The sequence below is a fragment of the Doryrhamphus excisus genome, linkage group LG18, assembly GCF_037039965.1.
Source record: "Doryrhamphus excisus strain RoL-2023G ecotype Guam linkage group LG18, RoL_Dexc_Guam_v1.1, whole genome shotgun sequence".
In the NCBI taxonomy this organism is placed as follows: Eukaryota; Metazoa; Chordata; class Actinopteri; order Syngnathiformes; family Syngnathidae; genus Doryrhamphus; species Doryrhamphus excisus.
In genome coordinates this window covers 2,575,279-2,599,847 of record NC_136374.1, presented here as the reverse complement: position 1 = coordinate 2,599,847, position 24,569 = coordinate 2,575,279, and the positions used below count along the sequence as shown (strand labels likewise).

The 24,569-nt window shown below is 40.8% G+C and overlaps 2 protein-coding genes across 3 annotated transcripts; both read left to right on the top strand.

The window, feature by feature from the left end:
* The first annotated feature begins 22 nt into the window (after nucleotides 1-22).
* Nucleotides 23-2,819, top strand: med20 (mediator complex subunit 20). The gene is made up of 4 exons (XM_078798459.1): nucleotides 23-431; nucleotides 599-744; nucleotides 2,165-2,418; nucleotides 2,487-2,819. The coding sequence occupies exons 1-4, from the start codon at nucleotides 418-420 to the stop codon at nucleotides 2,706-2,708; spliced, it is 636 nt and encodes a 211-aa protein (XP_078654585.1). The 5' UTR covers nucleotides 23-417; the 3' UTR covers nucleotides 2,709-2,819.
* A 1,213-nt stretch (nucleotides 2,820-4,032) lies between these two features.
* Nucleotides 4,033-23,347, top strand: usp49 (ubiquitin specific peptidase 49). 2 transcript variants are annotated; one of them, XM_058054195.2, is made up of 7 exons: nucleotides 4,033-4,238; nucleotides 7,700-7,814; nucleotides 11,593-13,028; nucleotides 14,929-15,130; nucleotides 15,222-15,330; nucleotides 17,432-17,637; nucleotides 17,710-23,347. In XM_058054195.2, the coding sequence occupies exons 3-7, from the start codon at nucleotides 11,658-11,660 to the stop codon at nucleotides 17,811-17,813; spliced, it is 1,992 nt and encodes a 663-aa protein (XP_057910178.2). In that variant the 5' UTR covers nucleotides 4,033-4,238; nucleotides 7,700-7,814; nucleotides 11,593-11,657; the 3' UTR covers nucleotides 17,814-23,347. The 2 variants fall into 2 exon arrangements, with proteins under 2 accessions (XP_057910178.2, XP_078654635.1); XM_078798509.1 differs by lacking the exon at nucleotides 4,033-4,238 and adding an exon at nucleotides 6,416-6,552.
* Nucleotides 23,348-24,569: the final 1,222 nt, after the last annotated feature.

Sequence of the window (24,569 nt, the reverse complement as noted above, 5' to 3'; positions counted from 1 at the left end):
TACAAAAAGATGGACTGGGGGAAATAATATCAATAATGGGGGTTACTTTGTGAGTTTATAGCTTATATGGTGCTATTTTTATTAATATGCTTATGGTTTATTCTGGTGGTTTATTCTGACCAACTTTTTTTTTTTTACTGGAAAACAACATTTCACCGCAGAAGAAGAACGTCACCCGGAAGTGAACCTACTACAAAAAGACGAACTGGAGGAAAAAATATCAATAACGGGGGTCACTTGGTGAGTTTATAGCTAATATTGTGCTATTTTTTATTAATATGCTTATGGTTTATTCTGGTAGTTTATTCTGACCAACTTTTTTTTTTTACTGGAAAACAACATTTCACCGCAGAAGAAGAACGTCACCCGGAAGTGAATCTACTACAAAAAGAGGGACTGGAGGAAAAAATATCAATAATGGGGGTCACTTGGTGAGTTTATAGCTTATATTCTTTGATTTCAATTCAACGCACCTTGGCTAATCGCCGAGCATATTATAAGTTGTTGCACAACATCGCTTTCACTAACGTTACTCGTTGTGTGTTCAACTGTCTGTCGGGTGTTTTTAATGTAAACAATGTATTTTGTTGTAACGCAGTGTGTGCCAAGTGCCGGTGGCAGAGGGGAAGAGTATCCAGCAGACTGTGGACACCTTGCACAAGAAACTGGAGCAGTTGGGTGCTGTGAAACAGGGCAGCTTCTGTGTAGACTGTGAGACATACCATGCAACTGGAAGTGTCAGCGGTAATACTTGACGTTGTTTTTTTTTTTTAGTGCAATAGGACTGATACTCTTATACTGTGTGATGTAATTTAAAGTAGTCGGTGTACAACTTGTATAGAAGTATAGATTTACTGTCCACAAAAGTGAGCCAACTGATGGCTGTTATTGTCAGAACAGCTGTTAAAGAGGACCTATTATGCTCTTTCTACTTTTCGCATCTATAAATGTTGTTAGAATGTTGTATTCTCGTATTGAACGATGCCAAAGTTTCAGGTGCATTTGAAAGCGAGTCCTGAAATAATTTTGTCACGGCTTCCTTATATGGGCGTTCCCGGGTACAAGCTGAATCGGACCAATCACAGAAGCGTGGGCGTGCCCGGAGGCGGGCCATGGGTGAAATTGTAAATGAAAACAAATCGTTTTGGAAATTCCAGGTGGGATAGGTGCAGATTCTGGAAGATCTAGAAAGCTTTCTGTGCGTGTTGTTGTGTGTAGCTGCTCTATAGGAGTCCACAACTCAATACAAAGGGCCCAAAATGAGCGCAATAGGTCCACCCTTCTGTGTGTGTTGTGACTTGGCTAAATAAAAGTATGTTTGCCAAGTCATATTTTTTTCTTTGTACTTTTCTTAAAATGTATGTTAAAATCTTGTCCAGTGGACTCAGTCTTGTGTATCATCTTGTCCTGTGAGATACAATATGACATTCCAGCAACCATTTCATTACACTAGATGAGGGGTGGGCAAACTTTTTGACTCGCGGGCCGCATTGATATGACAAAATTTACGGGGGGGGGCAGACTATATATTTTACACGTAACAGTCCACCTGGTATTATTGTATCTGTAAAATTGTCATGCAATCTGCTATTATTATTTATTATTTTATAGTTATATTTAAATATTTAAAAAATAATAAAATATTATAATAATTACAATAAAATTAAAATAATAATTATTATATTATTATTATGTAAAATATGCAAATATAACAATAATATTACATATAATTAATATAATAATTAGCATTAATATAATAAGTATAATAATCATAATAGTTCTAATAATAATTATAATAATCTAATAATAATAATTATTATTATTATTATGTGCTTGTGTCCCTTTTTTCAGGAGCACTTTGTAAACAACAGACCATGTCAAAAAAGGAAATTGATAAAACCATCAAAAGGTTGGCTCAGGCCATGATGCCAGGTTGTATGTTGAGTTTAAATGAAATACTTTGGAAAGATTGGGCGGGCCGTATTCAAACACTTGGCGGGCCGGATGTGGCCCCCGGGCCGTAGTTTGCCCACCCCTGCACTAGATCTTCTCATACAATACATATAAGCTACCGTAGAGTATACTTTCTATAGTATTGTCATGAAAACATTTTTGATACTATGTCAAATGCATGCACTGAGTCCAGTGTCTGTGTTCCATCCAGGCCAGCCCTCCAAGCTCCTGTACGTGATGCACAACTCTGAAACGCCACTGAGCTGCCTGGCTCTGTTTGAGAACGGTCCCTGCCTAGTAGCCGACACCAACTTCGATGTCCTCATGGTGAAGCTGAAGAGCCACTTCCAGAATGCAAAGGGCCACAAAGTGGAGTCTCGGGGGTCACGATACCGCTACTGTGACTTCTTGATTAAAGTTGGCACAGTGACCATGAGCTCCAGCGCCAGGGGGATATCAGTCGAGGTATGCATGTACACACGTGTAAACAAGTGTAAACATTCCGACCCTACCTTGCTTTTCTTACTTTTCAGGTGGAGTATTGTCCCTGTGTGGTTCCAGGGGACTGCTGGAAACTTATGAAGGAGTTCATGCAGTCTTTCCTGGGCTCCAGTGTGCCAGAGCTTCCGTCTGTGTTTGCTACTAAGCCCGAAGGCATTTTCGCAGTGTCCGACTGCGTCGACACGATGACTCAGTACCTGGAGTTGTTCAACAAACTCCGTAAACTACAAATCCAAAGCAGTAACGTGCGCTGAATTATCGGCATTAATGGAAATCTCTATTTTTGCTATATTGCTCATTTTTTAGTTTCAATCTTGTGGATCGGGAAGAGATGCGGATGTTTTGTTTTGTGTGATTGTGTCTTGGATTAAAACAAAATCTTTGTATAAATTGAGCCTTTTAAGGGTTTCTATGTAGCACCACTCTCCAGGAGGTAGGAATATCAAGATTCAAGTCTACCATAAAGAGAAGACTGCACTAAAGAAAAGCTGAGAAAGATATAAAAAATAGCCAGAATATTTCTGGAAGAACATTCTTTGGACAGATGAAACCAAGATCAATCTCTATCAAAATGATGGCAAGAAAAAAGTATGGCAAACACTTGGAACAGCTCAAGATCCAGAGCACACTACATCTTTGGTAAAACATAGGGGAGGTAGTGTAACGGCTTGTGCGTGCATGGATGCCAGTGACATTGGGTCACAGGACAGAAGCAACCGAATTAATTCTGCCGTGTTTAGAGACATTCTATCTGCTCAGATCCAAATTTGTCCAATTACTGAAGGAATTGTGTTTAAAAACATTTTTATGCAATCTTTTTCTTCAACCCGCTAAATTAACGCTGAAAGTCTGCATTTGAACTACATCTGAACTGTGTTATTTCAAATACATTACGGTATAGTGTACAGTACCAAAATGAGAAAAAACTTCCAAATATTTATGGAGCTAACTGGAGTAGACTTAAAAAAAATAAAAAAAATCAAATTATCCAAAAAACAAATAACAACCAAAAATAACTTTCCCACTTTTGGACAGATTTAGTAGAGATACTCAATAGTTTCACAATTTACACTGCAAAACCGCTGCTCAAACTCTATGACAGTGATCAATTATATAATAATCATTATTATATTATTAATTAGCCTATTATTATTACTATCATCATTATTCTTCTTCTGATTATTACTAGTAGTAAAATAGTATTAGCCTGCTTTTGTCCTATTATATGAAATTTGTCAGAGAAAAAAAAAAATAAATAAACAACTAACTAGTTAACGCGTTTTAATGCTGCTTTATTGAACTAATCCACTCAAACAGTGGTTGGATTGTCACTGGTGGCATTTGGTCCACCTTTGGATTATTTATTTAAAAAGTCAGATCTGAAACATGAAACAGACAAAATAATTGTCTTTTTTATTTACATTTTAGACCCTCAATTTGAATGGAGAGAATCATTTTTTTAAGTCATTCCATGAACCCCAACTACGGTAGTGACAGCGAGGTCAACTCCTCCTCCGAGCCCATCTTTGAGCGCTGATACTGGGTTATTGTTCCATGTGGCCTCGGTGGGTGGGTGGGTGGGTGGACGGACGGTGGGTCCATCCTGCTGCCTGTTGTTCCGCCACTCGGCCAATGAGAGGCCGGCTGTCGCTCAGCCTCGGTCCAATGAGAGCAGCAGGGTCCGGGCTCGCATTGAGGAGTTGGGTTGTTCAATCCCGGAGTGAGGAGGACAACAAGCAGCTTTCCCCTCTTCTTGTGTGCGGCATGGATGCGTTGTGGCGATGGTAACGTTATCTTCCTTTATCGCAATGCTCACAATGTTTGTGCTAGCAAACAAAGCCCCTATTAGCGGGCTCTCCGTCGTGGATGTCAGCGGGGAGTTTGTACAAGATTAGCGGGCGCCGTGCGTTAGCTAATAAGCTGTAGTCACACCGTCTGCGACCGACAACAGCAGCTAGGTCAACTTCAATTAAAACCACCAAAGGAGCAACATAAGCTACACTTCCATGTTAGCAAAACACACAGGCGACTCTGCCGCCACGAGCGCCCGACAAAGTGCCCTCCTTGTCGGCGGGGCCAAAGCAGATGGCGCGGCTCCGCTTAGCCATTCACGGAGCCGCGGTTCTGTCGGGTTAGCATAAGAGCCACGGGAGCTAACTTGGTGGCAGCACTGTCTTCACAAAGTTCCCGGCGAGCGGCTCTTTTCTCGCCTCTTTGTTCTGCCTCGACGCCGAGCCGGAGACAGTGAGGTAGCCCAACATGGCGTGTGGAAACCGGACAACAAGGAGCGGACTAGATCGAGGATTAACAACAGCAGTGTAGTTAAATAGACGCTATAATACAGAAAGGCTAACAACATAAACCATGATTTCACTATCGCTATGGTGCGAAAAGGTCACTGTATCAGTGGTTTATTTTATCAGCTTTATTTTAAACGGTTATTTTAATTACATATACATGGGTTTTTTACAGTTTGCATGGAAATAAGCTTGTAACATGGTTATGGTTCTATTGAATATTTGGCTTTTTTTAAAAAAAAAAATCTCAAAGTGTGATTGTTTCTGAAAGCAAACCCCCACAAAGATGTTTCAGGCATCTTTTGTGCAACAGGGTTCCAAACTGCATCAAGTGGTTTTATGAGGATTTGCACAATGTGTACAAAAAAAACAGCAGTATTCTCTTTGGTGCATGTTGTATTAGTAATAGTTTTCTACCTAATTTTGCAGCAAAAGTTTGCACAAACTGATTTATTTATGATTAGGCTTATTAAAGTTACACGCAGTATCATCACATGTTTGTACAATTCAGCTCTATTCAATTATTTGCTGTAAATACTAATACCAAATAATGCTGTTTACTTTTACATGGGTATTCGTTAACATAAATGCCAGGTTATCAAAATTATTTGGATGCAAGTTCCATGGAAATAATAATATTGAGTGTTTTAAACAACATTATACAGTAAAGTCTCGTTATATATCGATATTGTCGGGAGTCGGAAAAAATATCAATATAACCGGACTGTCGATATATCCGATCCTGCACCGAACTGCATTAAAAGTGGGCAATAATGCACTCGACATTGTTCTATAGTATAGACCAGGGGTGGGCAAACTTTTTGACTCGCGGGCCGCATTGATATGACAAAATTTACGGGGGGGGGGGCAGACTATATATTTTACACCTAACAGTCTACCTGGTATTATTGTATCTGTAAAATTGTCATGCAATCTCCTATTATTATATATTTATATTTAAATATTTTAAAAATAATAAAATATTATAATAATTACAATAAAATTAAAATAATAATTTTTATATTATTATTATTATGTAAAATATGTAAATATAACAATAATATTATATATAATTAATATAATAACTAGCATTAATATAATAATCATAATAGTTCTAATAATAATTATAATAATCTAATAATAATAATAATTATTATTATTATTATTATGTGCTTGTGTCCCTTTTTTCAGGAGCACTTTGTAAACAACAGACTTATATCATAAAAGACTGGAAATTTGCCGGGAAATGAAAATAGTATCGTAATAAGCAGTAATTCGTTATAACCGATATCGATATAACGAGACTTTACTGTATGTGCAAATGTTATTTCAAAATGCAAGAAAAATAACAAAATTTCAATTAGTAAGGCTCATCACTCCCTTTCTGGGAGTGCTTCCAGCTTCCTGCATGCTTTGCAGCACTTATTTTGTAAAAAGTGCACACATTTTTGATGTCAAGTAGTTTCTCATATTCATTATTTGTTTCAAACAAAGTTACTTATATTCAAGACCGTCACAGGTGTACACAATTCAACATGTCCGAAAAGCAGCAGGAAGAAGCAGAGCTTATGTAATCCTACCTCTTTATCCATATCTCAGCAATTGCTGGTAATAAATGTACTTTTTTTTTTTAATCAGCATATGCTTTTTTTTTGGTTTTTAAAAGTTGTTTTTGAAAGACGAGCTTCTCCGCTAATGTGAACCGGAGCCTGGAAGTTGCCACATCATGTAAAGCCGCATGAGTTCCAAGTCGTTTGTACAAATCCTGCTCAAGGCTCACGGATTAAACGCCAGATTCCTGGTGAACACACACACACACACACACACACACACACGCCTAAGACGGGAAGCGTGGCTAGAACGCTACACAGGCTTTTAACTGAGAACTGGAAATTTGTTTTTCATGAGTTTAATAGACCTTTGTCATGTGTATCCAAATCACATATTTTGGTCTTGAAATCATTTTAAAAAATTTGAAAAAAAGTGATGTGAAATTTATGCTTTCAACCAAAAGGCGCTAAATCCAATTTTCACTAAGTTGCATGTTTTTCATGAGTTTAATAGACCTCTGTCATGTGTATCCAAATTACATATTTTGGTCTTGAAATCATTTTAAAAAATATGAAATTTATGCTTTCAACCAAAAGGCGCTATTTCCATTTCAGATTTCAACCAAAAGGCGCTAAATCCAATTTTCACTAAGTTGCATGTTTTTCATGAGTTTAATAGACCTCTGTCATGTGTATCCAAATCACATATTTTGGTCTTGAAATCATTTTTAAAAATATGAAAAAAAGTGATATGAAATTTATGCTTTCAACCAAAAGGCGCTATTTCCATTTCAGATTTCAACCAAAAGGCGCTAAATCCAATTTTCACTAAGTTGCATGTTTTTCATGAGTTTAATAGACCTCTGTCATGTGTATCCAAATCACATATTTTGGTCTTGAAATCATTTTTAAAAATATGAAAAAAAGTGATATGAAATTTATGCTTTCAACCAAAAGGCGCTATTTCCATTTCAGATTTCAACCAAAAGGCGCTAAATCCAATTTTCACTAAGTTGCATGTTTTTCATGAGTTTAATAGACCTCTGTCATGTGTATTCAAATCACATATTTTGGTCTTGAAATCATTTTAAAAAATATGAAATGTATGCTTTCAACCAAAAGGCGCTATTTCCATTTCAGATTTCAACCAAAAGGCGCTAAATCCAATTTTCACCAAGTTGCATGTTTTTCATGAGTTTAATAGACCTCTGTCATGTGTATCCAAATCACATATTTTGGTCTTGAAATCATTTTTAAAAATATGAAAAAAAGTGATATGAAATTTATGCTTTCAACCAAAAGGCGCTAAATCCAATTTTCACTAAGTTGCATGTTTTTCATGAAATTTGATATATTTCAACAATAACAAATTTTTTTTCTCACTTTGGTGTTTGCTAGAATGTTCCAGTCGATGCTGATGATAGTGAATATGGCTGACAACACCAACCGTTGCTGTTCTCGCCGCACCTAGGGATGTTTTACCAGAACTCTCATCAAGACAACAATTTGTACAGTAAGCGCATCTTTCCTTCTCTTCTCTTAACTTGTTAATTGATTAATTAATTCAGGACTCGTACTCGTGTGTTGCTGGAACTGTGTTCCGGCACTGGAGGCGCACAGGAAGTCAGTTGGGGGTTCAAACCTGCAATAAAAGCACGTGGTTCCGGTGATAAAGTCCTGTCTCACCCAACACTACAGTAACATTACTGACACCTAGTGGCCAGTGTCGAATACTACATATCAATATGTCTGTGTGTCATCTAAAAGCCTTATATTAATACAGGGGTCCCCCAAACTTTTTCCTGCTCTGATGGGGGGGCCGAGGTCAGTTTGTAGCAGAAAAAGTAACGATTGCATGGGTGTCTAAACATAAACATTTATTGTTTTCCAGAAAGCCACACAAAACCAAATATTAATAACCCTTTCCGGGATCTTCACGGAAAAAATAAGTCGGAAATAAATAATAACACTATTAATAAAATAAATAATACTATTTGTGAAATAAATAATAACCAAATACTCTCTCTGGGGACTTCAAAGAAAAACAAAGTCAGGAAATATTTAACAACACAATTATGAAATAAATATCATACTATAAATAGCTATCATACCTGTCTTTGTGACGGGATTCATAGTGTCGGCGCAGATTGTATTCTGAATCAATTTTTCTCTTACCTAATCTTTTCGCCATTGTTCCGCTCTATTTGACGGGGTGAGTCAAGGATTTTTTTTCTGGGAGGGGGGGAGGGGTATTTATCTGGTGTTGCAAAGGTGGAGGCGGGCCGTAGTTTGGGGACCCCTGTATTAATATTTTACTTCCTTTAGCAATATTTATGATAGAAAATATGTAACATTTGCTCGCAGGTGCATATTTTTGCATTAATAATTGGTCACATTCAACCACAACACATAATGATTTATTAATTCATATACTTTATAGCGCAAAATTGCATAGGATTACTGCGTGATATAATATTGAATATATTTGTTAAATAAATGAATAACCCTCTCACAGTGTCAATCAAAAATTGGTGTTATTGTCTTTGCAGGCAAAGCTGCAACCTTAATTCCGTGGATTTACAAAAATATCTCATTAGCCCTTTGGGAATTCCAACCCGCTGCTTGCTTTTTGGATGCACTGTCAATATTCCATGTGGATGTGTGGCAAATTTGCATTCATATCCTTGGAAGTGTCAATAGGAGGTACAAACGGGGTTCTGATGAAAGTGGAGGAGGCTGTCATTAAGTGGAAATAAGTAACGAGTAATAATATTTGATAATTGTCAAAATGGTTCCCACCGAGATGCAGGATTACTGTTTGTTGAATTCCGTTGTGCCTCTGGGACACGATGAGCCAGTTCAGTCTCATGTCGGAAGATTGGCGACGGCGCAGCTCAGGCAACGCCAGGATGAACGGGTTTGAAAATCAACAACATAAACCGGAATATAAAGTTGAATTTGAAGGCTTTTGGGTAAAATTTGCACAAAACAATCCCGATGATCACTCACTTCATATTAATTTTATGAATGTTGTGCTTTTTCTTTGGCTTTATTGGAGTCGGGGAGACAATAAGCCAGTGTAAATTACCAGTAGTTTACTTGTTTTTACACAGTTGTACTTTTTCTTTTTTTTTTTTACATGTATTTGACACGCGAATCCCTTGTTTATCACGGTTAATTGCTCCCAGACCCGACCGCGATAAGTTAATTATTTGCAAATCGGGATTCAATATTAAAAAAAATGAAATATTTTGGCATAGAAAATGTTTTCAGTCGTAAATCCGTTTTTTTTAAACACAATTAGAGCCTTCAAGGCATGACATAACACCCCTATAGTCACATTTACATTTGTAGTACTCGACATAGTAGATATAACCAGAGGAAAAAAAACATAATATCACATGTTAGCAGTTCCTTGTTTCTGCACAGCATATTTCCTCGCATCTTTAAATAGTTTTACACGCATATTACCCAATATTGTAGCGAGAATAAAAGTAAATGAGCCATGTAGGACGTGAATAAAATCGAGCAGTGTCACGGTAAATGTGTTCAATAAAAATGTACGCATTTAGTTGTATTCAATGTTAAAAAAAATATGGGAATACATTTTAAAATATGTGGCTATTATGGCTCCCTTAGCCAAAAAAGTTCCCTACCCCTTCCCTAAATGAAACCCGTCGTCACTTCCTGTCCCCCTATGGATTTTCTTTCATTTTATATGCTGTATTGTGAGTGTAAAGGTGCCTATAGGGGTGTTATTTTGTGGCTGGAGGGCTTAATTCATGATAAAAAGGTCATAAACAGGTTTTCTATTCTCGAACTATGAAAATATTCTATTTATAAATAAGAAATCATTTATTCATTTTCTACCGCTTATCCTCACGAGGATCGCGGGGGATGCTGGAGCCTATCCCAGCTGTCTTAGGACGAGAGGCGGGGTACACCCTGGACTGGTGGCCAGCCAATCACAGGGCACATATAGATAAAAAGTTGCTAGTATTAAGCAGTGCAGCTAATTTTAAAATGAATAATATAAATATATATAAATTAATACATAAATTAATACATAAATTATTTAATTAATATAAAATATAATATAATTTTTTTATTTTTAATAAAAATAAAGATTTATTTTTAATATAAAAATATAATAATTTCATAAAAAAACATTAAATAATTTTTTCTTTAACATTCCAATTCTATGCTACCAAAATTATTTATACGTATCCTAAAATTATTATGCAATATTATTACTTATTCATTCATTCATTTTCTACCGCTTATCTACACGAGGATTGCAGGGATGCTGGAGCCTATCCCAGCAGTCTTAGGACGAGAGGCGGGGTACACCCTGGACTGGTGGCCAGCCAATCACAGGGCACATATAGACAAACAACCATTCACACTCACATTCATACCTATGGACAATTTGGAGTCGCTAATTAACCTAGCATGTTTTTGGAATGTGGGAGGAAACCGGAGTACCCGGAGAAAACCCACGCATGAACAGGGAGAACATGCAAACTCCACACAGAGATGCCCAAGGGTGGAATCGAACTTGGGTCTCCTAGCTGTGAAGCCTGTGTGCTAACCACCCGTCCACTGTGCAGCCCTGGTTCAGTATCAAAATAGTAGTCATGCCAAAATGTTGTGTTGCTGCTGGATGTTCACAGTATCCGAGTGATACTGTCGTGGGGGTGCTGGAGCCTATCCCAGCTGTCTTATGGCGAGAGGCGGGGTAGAGCCTGGACTGGTGGCCAGCCAATCACAGGGCACATATAGACAAACAACCATTCACACTCACATTCATACCTATGGACAATTTGGAGTGGCTAATTAACCTAGCATGTTTTTGGAATGTGGGAGGAAACCGGAGTACCCGGAGAAAACCCACGCATGCACGGGGAGAACATGCAAACTCCACACAGAGATGGCCGAGGGTGGAATCGAACTTGGGTCTCCGAGCTGTGAAGCCTGTATGCTAACCACCCGTCCACTGTGCAGCCCTGGTTCAGTGTATTTTTCATCAAAATAGTAGTCATGCCAAAATGTTGTGTTGCTGCTGGATGTTCACAGTATCCGAGTGATACTGTCGTGGGGGTGCTGGAGCCTATCCCAGCTGTCTTCCTTGGGACAAGAGGCGGGGTACACCCTGGACTGATCGCCAGCCAATCACAGGGCACATATAGACAAACAACCATTCACACTCACATTCATACCTATGGACAATTTGGAGTGGCTAATGAACCTAGCATGTTAGCATGATGTAATTCTTTGGTTCCCACCCCCAGAATGACTCGCTGCCCGGCTGGAGGACGCGCGTCCCACCACTGAGGGCACATGTGCATGTGGAGAGATGGATCGCTGTAAGCACGTGGTGCGCCTTCGCCTGGGCCACGACCACTCCATCCTCAATCCGCAGAAATGGCACTGCGTGGACTGCAGCACCACCGATTCGGTGTGGGCCTGCCTCAAGTGCTCCCACGTGGCCTGCGGACGTTTCATGGAGGAGCACTCGCTCAAACACTTTCACGAGTCCCACCACCCGCTGGCCATGGAAGTGCGCGAGCTGGACGTCTTCTGCTTCGCCTGCGGAGACTACGTACTCAACGACAACGCCGAGGGGGACCTCAAGCTCCTCCGGGGGGCTCTGTCCACTGTTCGGAGCACGGGTAGGCGCTCGCTGCGGTCCTCGGCTTGGGGGGCGTGTAGTCACCGTTTCGGGGAAAGCGCACCGCAGCCTCCAATGCAGCTGGCCCTGCGTCACAGGAGGAAGACCCTCCTCGCGAAGATGCTTCAGAGGTGGACGAGCAAATATCGGCAGCTCCAGAACGAACGCAAGGAGAAGCTGGAGGAGGCGAGAAGACAAAAGAAGGAGGTGAAAAGGAGACTCATGGAAGAGTTGGGCACCGCCCCACCCAGGAAGAGCGCAAGGCTTCTCACTCAGGCGCCACGTTCGACCATCACACTCATTCCTTGCAAGTTCCGTGACCCTCCGGAACGCCTACCTCCCGCCCCTCCTAAGAAGCCTTCCCTCCTTGCCTTGTCCAGGAAGCCCCCTCCCGACGGCAGAGCTGCTAAACTGAGGCGGTACTACTCGGCCCACTCTGCGGCTCGCCGCCGTCACGCTCCGGGCGTCACGGGTTTGCGCAACCTGGGGAACACGTGCTACATGAACTCCATCTTGCAGGTGCTCAGTCACCTGCAGAAATTCAGGGAGTGTTTTCTCACTTTGGACCTCTGCGAGACCGAGGAGCTGCTGGCCAAGACCAACCACTCGCAGGGGATGAAGGCGGTGTCGGGAAGCGTCATCAGCAGCGCTAACACGGAGCTAACCTCAACTCCGGTGGGCAAAAAGGAGACCGCCGTGCCTCCCCCTCCGGCTGCCGAGTTGGTGCAACCCAAGGAGACGCGCTGCTCCACCCGCCAGCAGATGTCACTGTGCCACGAGTTGCATACGCTTTTCAGGGTCATGTGGTCGGGCCGCTGGTCTCTGGTGTCCCCCTTTGCCATGCTGCACTCCGTGTGGAACCTCATCCCGGCGTTCCGCGGTTACGACCAGCAGGACGCCCAGGAGTTCCTGTGCGAGCTTCTGGACAAGGTGCAGCAGGAGCTGGACACGGAGGGCTCCAAGCGCAGGATAGTCATCCCCATCACCAAGAGGAAGCTCTCCAAGCAAGTGCTCAAGGTTTTGAACACCATCTTTCACGGGCAGCTACTCAGCCAGGTCAGTATTGGGCCTCAGCCCCCTCGTCCCTTGCTCAGGTGTGTTGCCTGCAAAAGTAAATAACCGCCAAAGCCTCCAATTAGCCTCGTATTAACAACTGTGGCTGTAGGCAACCTCCTATCATCGTTTTTTTTTTTAATTAACGCCAATTATCATGAGTGGTCAGTATCCTGCAGTATAATCTGAATAAAAGTCATAACTGATGCCTTACCACTATTACAACATTGGTTCTAAATTATGGTAATGTTTTTATTTCATTTGAACATGCATCAGATTACAATTGAGTGCATCCCATAATCAGTTCCCAGTTCCACATGTCCAAAAGGAGTAGGAAGAAGCAAAACTTATTAAATCCTACCCCTCCATCTGGTACTTTTACAATCACTAACTGTTACATTTGTTCACTTCCTGCTTTCCATAATACAGTTTAAGTTTTTTTTTGTTTTTTTTTTTAAATTAATGACCATCCAATGACATAATAGGTACCATAGTTTTGCAGGAATTTATACAAAAAGCCGTGCAACGTAATTAGCAGAAAATCTTTCATTCTATATTTCCTCATTTACTGGCTGGGGATGTTACTTAACTGCAGAGAGTAAGAGGCATCTATTTGGGGTGACAGTCTCTTTTAATGAATTACTTCTATAAAATTATTAAATATATTTTTTTGCTGAATTTTTCCACAATATAAAAATTCTTACAATTTATCGGGGCATGGTATCAATTAATGTGAGGAAAGGCGGTACATTTGTTCACTTCCTGCTTTCCATAATACAGTTTAAGGTTTTTTTTTGTTTTTTTAATTTTTTTTTAATAATGCACCTCGTACCGAAGTACAAGGTGATATGATGATATATATGATATATATATATAGCACATCATGACTGGTTCAAGACTCTTCATCCTTGTATTTAGCAAATTTATTTTATTTATACATTTATTTAATTAATTGGTATTAATTTTTTTTTGTTTTTAACATTTTTTAAATTTTTTTAAATTTTTTGTCTTGTACCAAAGTACTGGGTGATATGAGCATCCAATGCCATAATGGGTACCATAGTAAGTGTCAATATAGTGATATATATAGCACATCATGACTGGTTCAAGACTCTTCATCCTTGTATTTAGCAAATTTATTTTATTTATACATTTATTTAATTAATTGCTATTAATTTTTTTTTTAGTTTTTAACATTTTTTTAAATTTTTTTTAATTTTTTGTCTTGTACCAAAGTACTCGGTGATATGAGCATCCAATGCCATAATGGGTACCATAGTAAGTGTCAATATAGTGATATATATAGCACATCATGACTGGTTCAAGACTCTTCATCCTTGTATTTAGCAAATTTATTTTATTCATAAATTTATTTTATTAATTTTTATAAATTTTGTTTTAGTTTTTAAACATTTTTTTAAATTTTTTATTTTTTGTCTTGTACCAAAGTACTCGGTGATATGAGCATCCAATGCCATAATGGGTACCATAGTAAGTGTCAATATAGTGATATATATAGCACATCATGACTGGTTCAAGACTCTTCATCCTTGTATTTAGCAAACATCAACTGCTTGTATTGTTTCTTGAATTGGCTCATCGTTGTGCATTGTTTGATTTCCTTACTCAATCCATTCCATAGTTTGATTCCACATACTGAAATGCTATGGCTAGCATAACGTAGTTCTAGCATAGAAGTGTTTCAAATGTACTTCTTCCCTGAGATCATATTTCTCCTCTCTTGTAGAGAAGTATTGGATGACATTTTTAGATAATTGGTTGTTTTTAGCCTTATGTATTATGTAGGTATACCTCCTAAACAAACCAGGTAGATGAGTCCAAGCATAACGAGGGGAAGTTAAAAATGAAAATAAATGTTTCTAAACCACTTTTCCACGTCTAGGTGACGTGTCTGTCCTGCAAGCACAAGTCAAACACAGTTGAGCCATTCTGGGACTTGTCTCTGGAGTTTCCCGAGCGCTACCACAGCATAAACAAAGGCTCCACGGCCTACCAGCGCAGCTGCACCCTCACCGAAATGCTGTCCAAGTTTACTGAGACGGAATCGCTGGAAGGCAGGATTTATGCCTGCAACCACTGCAACAGTGAGTAGAGGAGTACGGACTCGAACTATGGGATCCCCCTGTAATGCTTTGACGTAACCGTTTACCAGCTGTGCTGTGTGTGCTTTGGCAGAAAGAAGACGGAAAACCTCCCATAAGCCTTTAGTTCTTTCAGAAGCCCATAAGCAGCTTCTGATCTACCGCTTACCTCAGGTTCTACGGCTGCACCTCAAGCGCTTCAGGCAAGTGGTTTTGTTTTTGTTATTATTAATATCATCCAATTTCTAGTTTTTGCGTTTTTTTGTGTTATTTATAAAGATGCATGTAGCTTTCAATGGCCTTTAACCATAATTCAACACCAAAGAAGTAGATTTTAGAGGTAGAGGTTTGTGATGTCCTTATATGGGCATGGCTGTAGGCCAGATATCTTCCCTTCCCTCGCCAGAGCTCTGCTTCTGTATTTACGTTGTTAGCAGTCTCCCAGGAAGTGTATCTTCTGGTGTACGGGAAAGATACATTTATTTACAATTCCTAACAAGGCAAACATCAGGCAGAAGCGCTTGGAGTTCCTGATTCCTTACCAGCAAAAGAAACATTTTAAGATGTCACCGGCATTTCGCACTGGACTGTTTAGTCACCATGGGCCGCTATGCAGCTGGACTAGCCCACAAACTTGCCGAAGAACAAGCAGTAAGTCGCAATTTATTTTGTGTAAGTCATGGGACAAAAGCGGTTGTCTGTGTAGCATTATATAGTGTGCAAATGACAAGCTCACAGAATCTGCAGTTGCTAATAGGCATTTCCTCATGTTTTATTTTTTGGGTGGTCCCGCAAAAAACTGTACAGACTGTCCAGACTGTTTCCAGATCGGATTTGTGAACAGTATGTTGAAAGCCAACATTTTTTAAATAACAAATCGTCGTCTATATCAATTCTTATAAAGTCGGGTTCGGCAGCTATCCGGAAGTCCTCCTGAGCACTTGGCACTGTGACCAACCACAGCGGAGTGTGCGTGCCTGAAGGCGGGCCGTGGGTGGAATAAATTAAAACAGACCGTTTTCGCAGGAAGCACGAAATACAAAAAATACAGCTGAATAGGTGCAGATTCTGAAGATCTAAACCAGGGGTCTCAAACATGCAGCCCCCGCCTTGATATGAAAGTTTAATGTTAGTGCGGCCCGCGCAAGTTTGATATGGATGCTTTATGGTATCATGTACCCAGAAAAAATTATTACGTTTGATTCATGTTCATGTTAAAGGTTAAATAACTGTTAATAGTTATCCTCCCTATCCGTGTGGAAGTGGTAAGTTTTTGGCTTTTTTAAGTTGAAAGGAAATAACTTGGAGGCTACCGTTTAGGTCGCTAGCTCTCTAGTTTGCGAGTTAGCATGTGTCTCAAGACCAGGGGTCTCAAACACATGGCTCGCGGGCCAAATGTGTCCCGCAGGACACTAGTTTGAGGCCGCCGCCTTGATATGAAAGTTTAATGTCAGTGCGGCCCGCGCAAGTTTGATATGGATGCTGTATGGTATCATGTACCCAGAAAAAATTATTACGTTTGATTCATGTTCATGTTAAAGGTTAAATAACTGTTAATAGTTATCCTCCCTATCCGTGTGGAAGTGGTAAGTTTTTGGCTATTTAAGTTGAAAGGAAATAACTTGAAGGCTACCGTTTAGGTCGCTAGCTCTCTAGTTTGCGAGTTAGCATGTGTCTCAAGACCAGGGGTCTCAAACACATGGCTCGCGGGCCAAATGTGTCCCGCAGGACACTAGTTTGAGGCCCCCGCCTTGATATGAAAGTTTAATGTTAGTGCAGCCCGCGCAAGTTTGATATGGATGCTGTATGGTATCATGTACACAGAAAAAATTATTACGTTTGATTCATGTTCATGTTAAAGGTTAAATAACTGTTAATAGTTATCCTCCCTATCCGTGTGGAAGTGGTAAGTTTTTGGCTATTTAAGTTGAAAGGAAATAACTTGAAGGCTACCGTTTAGGTTGCTAACTCTTATTATTATTATTATATTTATTTATTACTGATTGATTGATTTTCTTTATTCTTGATTTGTTTATTTATTTTTCATCTTATTTTGTGCAGAAAAAAAATTACGATATTTGAGAACAGTGGAATGTTTTATCAGAGCTTTTATTGTAGAAAATTGGAATCAAAGTGAAGTTTTAAAAATTTTTTTTTTTTTTTTTGGAAAAGCTTTCTGTGCTGGTTATTGTGTGTAGCTTCTCTATAGGAGTCAATACAGGGGCAAAATAATAAGAGAATAATGTCAGATTGCTTGCATCGTTGACGCCATTTTGAAGTGCTCGGATTCATCTGACACCGCAGGTGGTCGGGGAGGAACCATCGGGAGAAAATCGGCGTCCACGTGGCCTTCGACCAGGTTCTGAATATCAAACCCTACTGCTGCACGGGCTCGGGCCACTCCGTCCACAGAGGCGGCTACACCTACGACCTGTCGGCCGTGGTCATGCATCACGGTAAAGGTTTCGGCTCAGGGCACTACACCGCATACTGCTACAACACAGAAGGAGGTGAGCATGCTGAGGTCCTCAACGCGGGTCTTCCACGTCTTCGAGACTAACCCTTCTTGTTATGCTTCTCAGGGTTCTGGGTCCACTGCAACGATTCTGAGATGAAGGTTTGCAGCGTGGAGGAAGTGTGCAACACTCAGGCGTACATTCTCTTCTACACACAGAGGTCTGCTTAGGAGCCTCTCGCTGTGACGTGAACCTGGACTTGCTAACCCTCAGCTGCATTTGGGAACGGCCTTACTGGCAAAAGATGGTCACCACACCGTGAAGATAACTGAGTCCAGTGCAGGACCTCTGCCAAGGTTGACCATCGTGGAGAGCAGGTCACTTTCTCTTTCATGGAAGTCAAAAATTATTTTTAAAATTCAATAGCATAGAATCATCTTGGATGTGCTTTAAAGTAGTCTGTGTATAGCTTGTATCAAACACACAAGTGAGCACCATTGTTACCCAGCACTGCCTTAATCCTCTTGGATCTTGGATGGCGGTCCTCGTCCACTCCTTTTAGCGCTCCTCCAGCTTCCTTCCCTCTTGCTTGAGGACTTCGTCATAGGTGCTCAATTTGGTTGGACGGTGGTCGAGTGGTTAGCGCGCAGACCTCACAGCTAGGAAACCAGGGTTCGATTCCACCCTCGAGTTTGCATGTTCTCTCCGGGTACTCCGGTTTCCTCCCACATTCCAAAAACATGCTAGGTTAATTAGCGACTCCAAATTGTCCATAGGTATGAATGTGAGTGTGAATGGTTGTTTGTCTATATGTGCCCTGTGATTGGCTGGCCACCAGTCCAGGGTGTACCCCGCCTCTCGTCCTAAGACAGCTGGGATAGGCTCCAGCACCCCCGCGACAGTATCACTCGGATACTGTGAACATCCAGCAGCAACACAACATTTTGGTATGACTACTATTTTTGATGAAAAATACACTGAACCAGGGTTGCACAGTGGACGGGTGGTTAGCACACAGGCTTCACAGCTTGGAGACCCAAGTTCGATTCCACCCTTGAGCATCTCTGTGTGGAGTTTGCATGTTCTCCCTGTGTATGCGTGGGTTTTCTCCGGGTACTCCGGTTTCCTCCCACATTCCAAAAACATGCTAGGTTAATTAGCCACTCCAAATTGTCCATAGGTATGAATGTGAGTGTGAATGGTTGTTTGTCTATATGTGCCCTGTGATTGGCTGGCCACCAGTCCAGGGTGTATCCCGCCTCTCCCCGTGACCCTCGTGAGGAAAAACCGGTTGAAAATTAATGAATGAATGAATAATAATGGAACGCCCCCCATTCAGGAAGTGACACATGACACGGAGGAGTTCCTGATTTTTGGCCCAAAATGGCCAGTCCAAACCAAAATGGCTGACTTCCTGTTTGTGTGCAAATATGTTTTTTTGGGAGATTTGTGGAGCCTGTCATGACAGACGTTTGCGCTTGCAAACTTTGGAGGAAAAATAGTTTCTTCTTTATCCTGGAATTTATGTTTCCTGTCAAAGAACCGCGGTTCCCCAGTGCCGGCAGCAGTCATGCATCCTTCAATCATGACACTATTATCTTGCCACTGTGTGTAGTTCAGGTAGTGTCCGACGCATCGCTTCAAAATGTCTCTGAGGAGTTCCTGATTTTGGCCCAAAATGGCCAGTCCAAACCAAAATGGCTGACTTCCTGTTTGTGTGCAAATATGTTTTTTTGGGAGATTTGTGGAGCCTGTCATGACAGACGTTTGCGCTTGCAAACTTTGGAGGAAAAATAGTTTATTCTTTATCCTGGAATTTATGTTTCCTGTCAAAGAACCGCGGTTCCCCAATGCTGGCAGCAGTCATGCATCCTTCAATCGGTAAAACGCTATTATCAGACGTTTGCGCTTGCAAACTTTGGAGGAAAAATAGTTTCTTCTTTATCCTGGAATTTATGTTTCCTGTCAAAGAACCGCGGTTCCCCAGTGCCGACAGCAGTCATGCATCCTTCAATCATGACACTATTATCTTGCCATTGTGTGTAGTTCAGGTAGTGTCCGACGCATCGCTTCAAAATGTCTCTGAGGAGTTCCTGATTTTTGGCCCAAAATGGCCAGTCCAAACCAAAATGGCTGACTTCCTGTTTGTGTGCAAATATGTTTTTTTGGGAGATTTGTGGAGCCTGTCATGACAGACGTTTGCGTTAGCAAACTTTGGAGGAAAAATAGTTTCTTCTTTATCCTGGAATTTATGTTTCCTGTCAAAGAACCGCGGTTCCCCAGTGCCGGCAGCAGTCATGCATCCTTCAATCGGTAAAACGCTATTATCAGACGTTTGCGCTTGCAAACTTTGGAGGAAAAATAGTTTCTTCTTTATCCTGGAATTTATGTTTCCTGTCAAAGAACCGCGGTTCCCCTAGTGCCGGCAGCAGTCATGCATCCTTCAATCATGACACTATTATCTTGCCACTGTGTGTAGTTCAGGTAGTGTCCGACGCATCGCTTCAAAATGTCTGAGGAGTTCCTGATTTTGGCCCAAAATGGCCAGTCCAAACCAAAATGGCTGACTTCCTGTTTGTGTGCAAATATGTATTTTTGGGAGATTTGTGGAGCCTGTCATGACAGACGTTTGCGTTAGCAAACTTTGGAGGAAAAATAGTTTCTTCTTTATCCTGGAATTTATGTTTCCTGTCAAAGAACCGCGGTTCCCCAAGGCCGGCAGCAGTCATGCATCTTTCAATCATGACTGTCGGTAAAACACTATTATTTTGCCGCTGTGTGTAGTTCAGGTAGTGTCCGACGCATCGCATCAAAATGTCTCTGAGGAGTTCCTGATTTTGGCCCAAAATGGCCAGTCCAAACCAAAATGGCTGACTTCCTGTTTGTGTGCAAATATGTATTTTTGGGAGATTTGTGGAGCCTGTCATGACAGACGTTTGCGCTTGCATACTTTGGAGGAAAAATAGTTTCTTCTTTATCCTGGAATTTATGTTTCCTGTCAAAGAACCGCGGTTCCCCAGTGCCGGCAGCAGTCATGCATCCTTCAATCGGTAAAACGCTATTATCAGACGTTTGCGCTTGCAAACTTTGGAGGAAAAATAGTTTCTTCTTTATCCTGGAATTTATGTTTCCTGTCAAAGAACCGCGGTTCCCCTAGTGCCGGCAGCATTCATGCATCCTTCAATCATGACACTATTATCTTGCCATTGTGTGTAGTTCAGGTAGTGTCCGACGCATCGCTTCAAAATGTCTCTGAGGAGTTCCTGATTTTGGCCCAAAATGGCCAGTCCAAACCAAAATGGCTGACTTCCTGTTTGTGTGCAAATATGTTTTTTTGGGAGATTTGTGGAGCTTGTCATGACAGATGTTTGCGTTAGCAAACTTTGGAGGAAAAATAGTTTCTTCTTTATCCTGGAATTTATGTTTCCTGTCGAAGAACCGCGGTTCCCCAGTGCCGGCAGCAGTCATGCATCCTTCAATCGGTAAAACGCTATTATCAGACGTTTGTGCTTGCAAACTTTGGAGGAAAAATAGTTTCTTCTTTATCCTGGAATTTATGTTTCCTGTCAAAGAACCGCGGTTCCCCAGTGCAGGCAGCAGTCATGCATCCTTCAATCGGTAAAACGCTATTATCAGACGTTTGTGCTTGCAAACTTTGGAGGAAAAATAGTTTCTTCTTTATCCTGGAATTTATGTTTCTTGTCAAAGAACCGCGGTTCCCCTAGTGCCGGCAGCAGTCATGCATCCTTCAATCATGACACTATTATCTTGCCACTGTGTGTAGTTCAGATAGTGTCCGACACATCGCTACAAAATGTCTCTGAGGAGTTCCTGATTTTGGCCCAAAATGGCCAGTCCAAACCAAAATGGCTGACTTCCTGTTTGTGTGCAAATATGTTTTTTTGGGAGATTTGTGGAGCCTGTCATGACAGACGTTTGCGCTTGCAAACTTTGGAGGAAAAATAGTTTCTTCTTTATCCTGGAATTTATGTTTCCTGTCAAAGAACCGCGGTTCCCCAGTGCCGGCAGCAGTCATGCATCCTTCAATCGGTAAAACGCTATTATCAGACGTTTGTGCTTGCAAACTTTGGAGGAAAAGTAGTTTCTTCTTTATCCTGGAATTTATGTTTCCTGTCAAAGAACCACGGTTCCCCAGTGCCGGCAGCAGTCATGCATCCTTCAATCATGACACTATTATCTTGCCACTGTGTGTAGTTCAGGTAGTGTACGACGCATCGCTTCAAAATGTCTCTGAGGAGTTCCTGATTTTGGCCCAAAATGGCCAGTCCAAACCAAAATGGCTGACTTCCTGTTTGTGTGCAAATATGTTTTTTTGGGAGATTTGTGGAGCCTGTCATGACAGACGTTTGCGCTTGCAAACTTTGGAGGAAAAATAGTTTCTTCTTTATCCTGGAATTTATGTTTCCTGTCAAAGAACCGCGGTTCCCCAGTGCCGGCAGCAGTCATGCATCCTTCAATCGGTAAAACGCTATTATCAGATGTTTGTGCTTGCAAACTTTGGAGGAAAAATAGTTTCTTCTTTATCCTGGAATTTATGTTTCCTGTCAAAGAACCGCGGTTCCCCTAATGCCGGCAGCATTCATGCATCCCCAGACCATAATTGACAGTCGGTGAAACACACAGTAATGTCACAGACAGTGACCCATTTTCAGTAGATAGAGCTACACCTCTACACAAGCTATACACTGACTACTCTAAAGTACATCTTCTAATGTGTACTTTTAGGACCGCTCCACACATAAAGCTGATGTGTCAACCTTGGCAGTGCTAACTCCAGGAGTCTCGTAAGTGAAGCTGCGGGGTTCGCCCGCCTGTGGGACCAGCAGACTGTGCGCGCAGGTTGGATTCTGTCCCGCCTGCTGAACACCAAGTCGTGTATTTGCAGATTCTGGAGTCCGAGACTTCTTCTATCCCTCGCAATTACTTCATGTTGTGTGTTTTTGTAGCTTTAAGTACTCGGTTTGGAGTGGCTCACTCGAAAGAAGACTGCAGGGATAGAAGAAGCTTGACCTCCAGGTTCTTAGCATTTTTTTCGTTTTCAGTCGTCACGGTCAAATGCCCCCCCCCCCTTTGTCTTCACGTCCTCTTTTGCTGTGAATGCGCTCAAGTTTGTTTCACTTCTTTTTGTAGTCATGGAGTGTTTGACTGCCATCAAACAAAAAAAGACCACCTGATTGACGAGTCGACTTCCTTATTTTGCAGGCGAGTTTTAGGAGCTAAATGTTTGCATCATCTGATATCCGTACAACTTGTTTGGAAACGAAACTCTACTCAATAAGAAGAGCAACGGAGCTCCTGCAAGCGTCGTCGTGATTGTTTATGTGTTCCTCAATGGCAGCTCTTTGCATTCCGGCGCGTCGACACAATGCGAATGTTTCGATTTTCCGTTACCTTTTTTAATAAGTTTAGCACCTGAAAGCAATATATTGTACATCTTTACCTACGACAGGAAAACCAAGATCAGGAAATACTCTTGCTTGTTATACAACTGTTTGTTTTCTACTCGACTGCTGTTTCTTACGGAGGTCTTTAGAATTTGCTAGAAGAAACACTTGTGTTTGATACGAGTCCAATCCACACTACATTTGTGTCCAACGTGGGAACAATCTAATGACAATGAATGTCCTACTGCTTAGAGGTCAGGTGGCTTCTGTTGTGTACTGAAAAGAGAATACCTTGTCATCAATGTAATAGTCATATGGGTTTGCCTGACAGTAATTATTAAAAAGACAAAGTGAACATTTTTTGGGCTGCTGTTGTATGCATTGGAGGACATTTACTTGGAAATTTGTATCACCCTTGTCTCCTAGTACTGATGTACTACGATATATAGTTGTCTGAATGTGTCCGACGACCTTTCTGGCGACACCAAATGCCTCCACCGACTCTACATCCTGACCTCCGGGGCGGCACCTCAGCTGCTCGGAGAGTGTGCCCTACCACAGTGCACCTAGCTGGCGTATTCAACAAAACGTCTAGAACAGGGGTGGGCAAACTTTTTGACTCGCAGGCCGCATTGATATGACAAAATTTACGGGGGGGGGGGGGGGGGGCAGACTATATATTTTACACGTAACAGTCCACCTGGTATTATTGTATCTGTAAAATTGTCATGCAATCTGCTATTATTTATTATTTTATATTTATATTTAAATATAAAAAAATAATAATTATTATTATATTATTATTATGTAAAATATGCAAATATAACAATAATATTATATATAATTAATATAATAATTAGCATTAATATAATAATTATAATAATCATAATAGTTCTAATAATAATTATAATAATCTAATAATAATAATTATTATTATGTGCTTGTGTCCCTTTTTTCAGGAGCACTTTGTAAACAACAGACCATGTCAAAAAAGGAAATTGATAAAACCATCAAAAGGTTGGCTCAGGCCATGATGCCAGGTTGTATGTTGACTTTAAATAAAATACTTTGGAAAGATTAGGCGGGCCGTATTCAAACACTTGGCGGGCCGGATGTGGCCCCCGGGCCGTAGTTTGCCCACCCCTGGTCTAGAAGAAACATCAGCACAGAAACATCCCGCTTATTAACACTGAATCTGTTTTTCTCTTTAAATTTAGTGTGCTGGCTTAAATACAGTGCGTTTTATGGTCTGGAAATGATGGAATTCATGTGAAAACTACAATGAAAAAAATGCAGGATTGGACAAACCGCCATTTTTTATTTAACTGAGTCACAAAACAATGCTTAAGCATGGTGAGGGACTTCATTCATGAACATTTTTTCCACTAAAGCATGCGTTCTAATCATTTATGTACACGTATGAACGTAGATTAAACACTGCAGTACTACATTTCCCATGAGGCTTAGAGTAACAAACCAGGAAGTAGTTTGAAATAGGCGCTAGTATGGCGTTATTTTGATAAAAGTCATATACAGCGATCTTATTTACTGCTGCATATGACTTAATATTCGATCACTTTA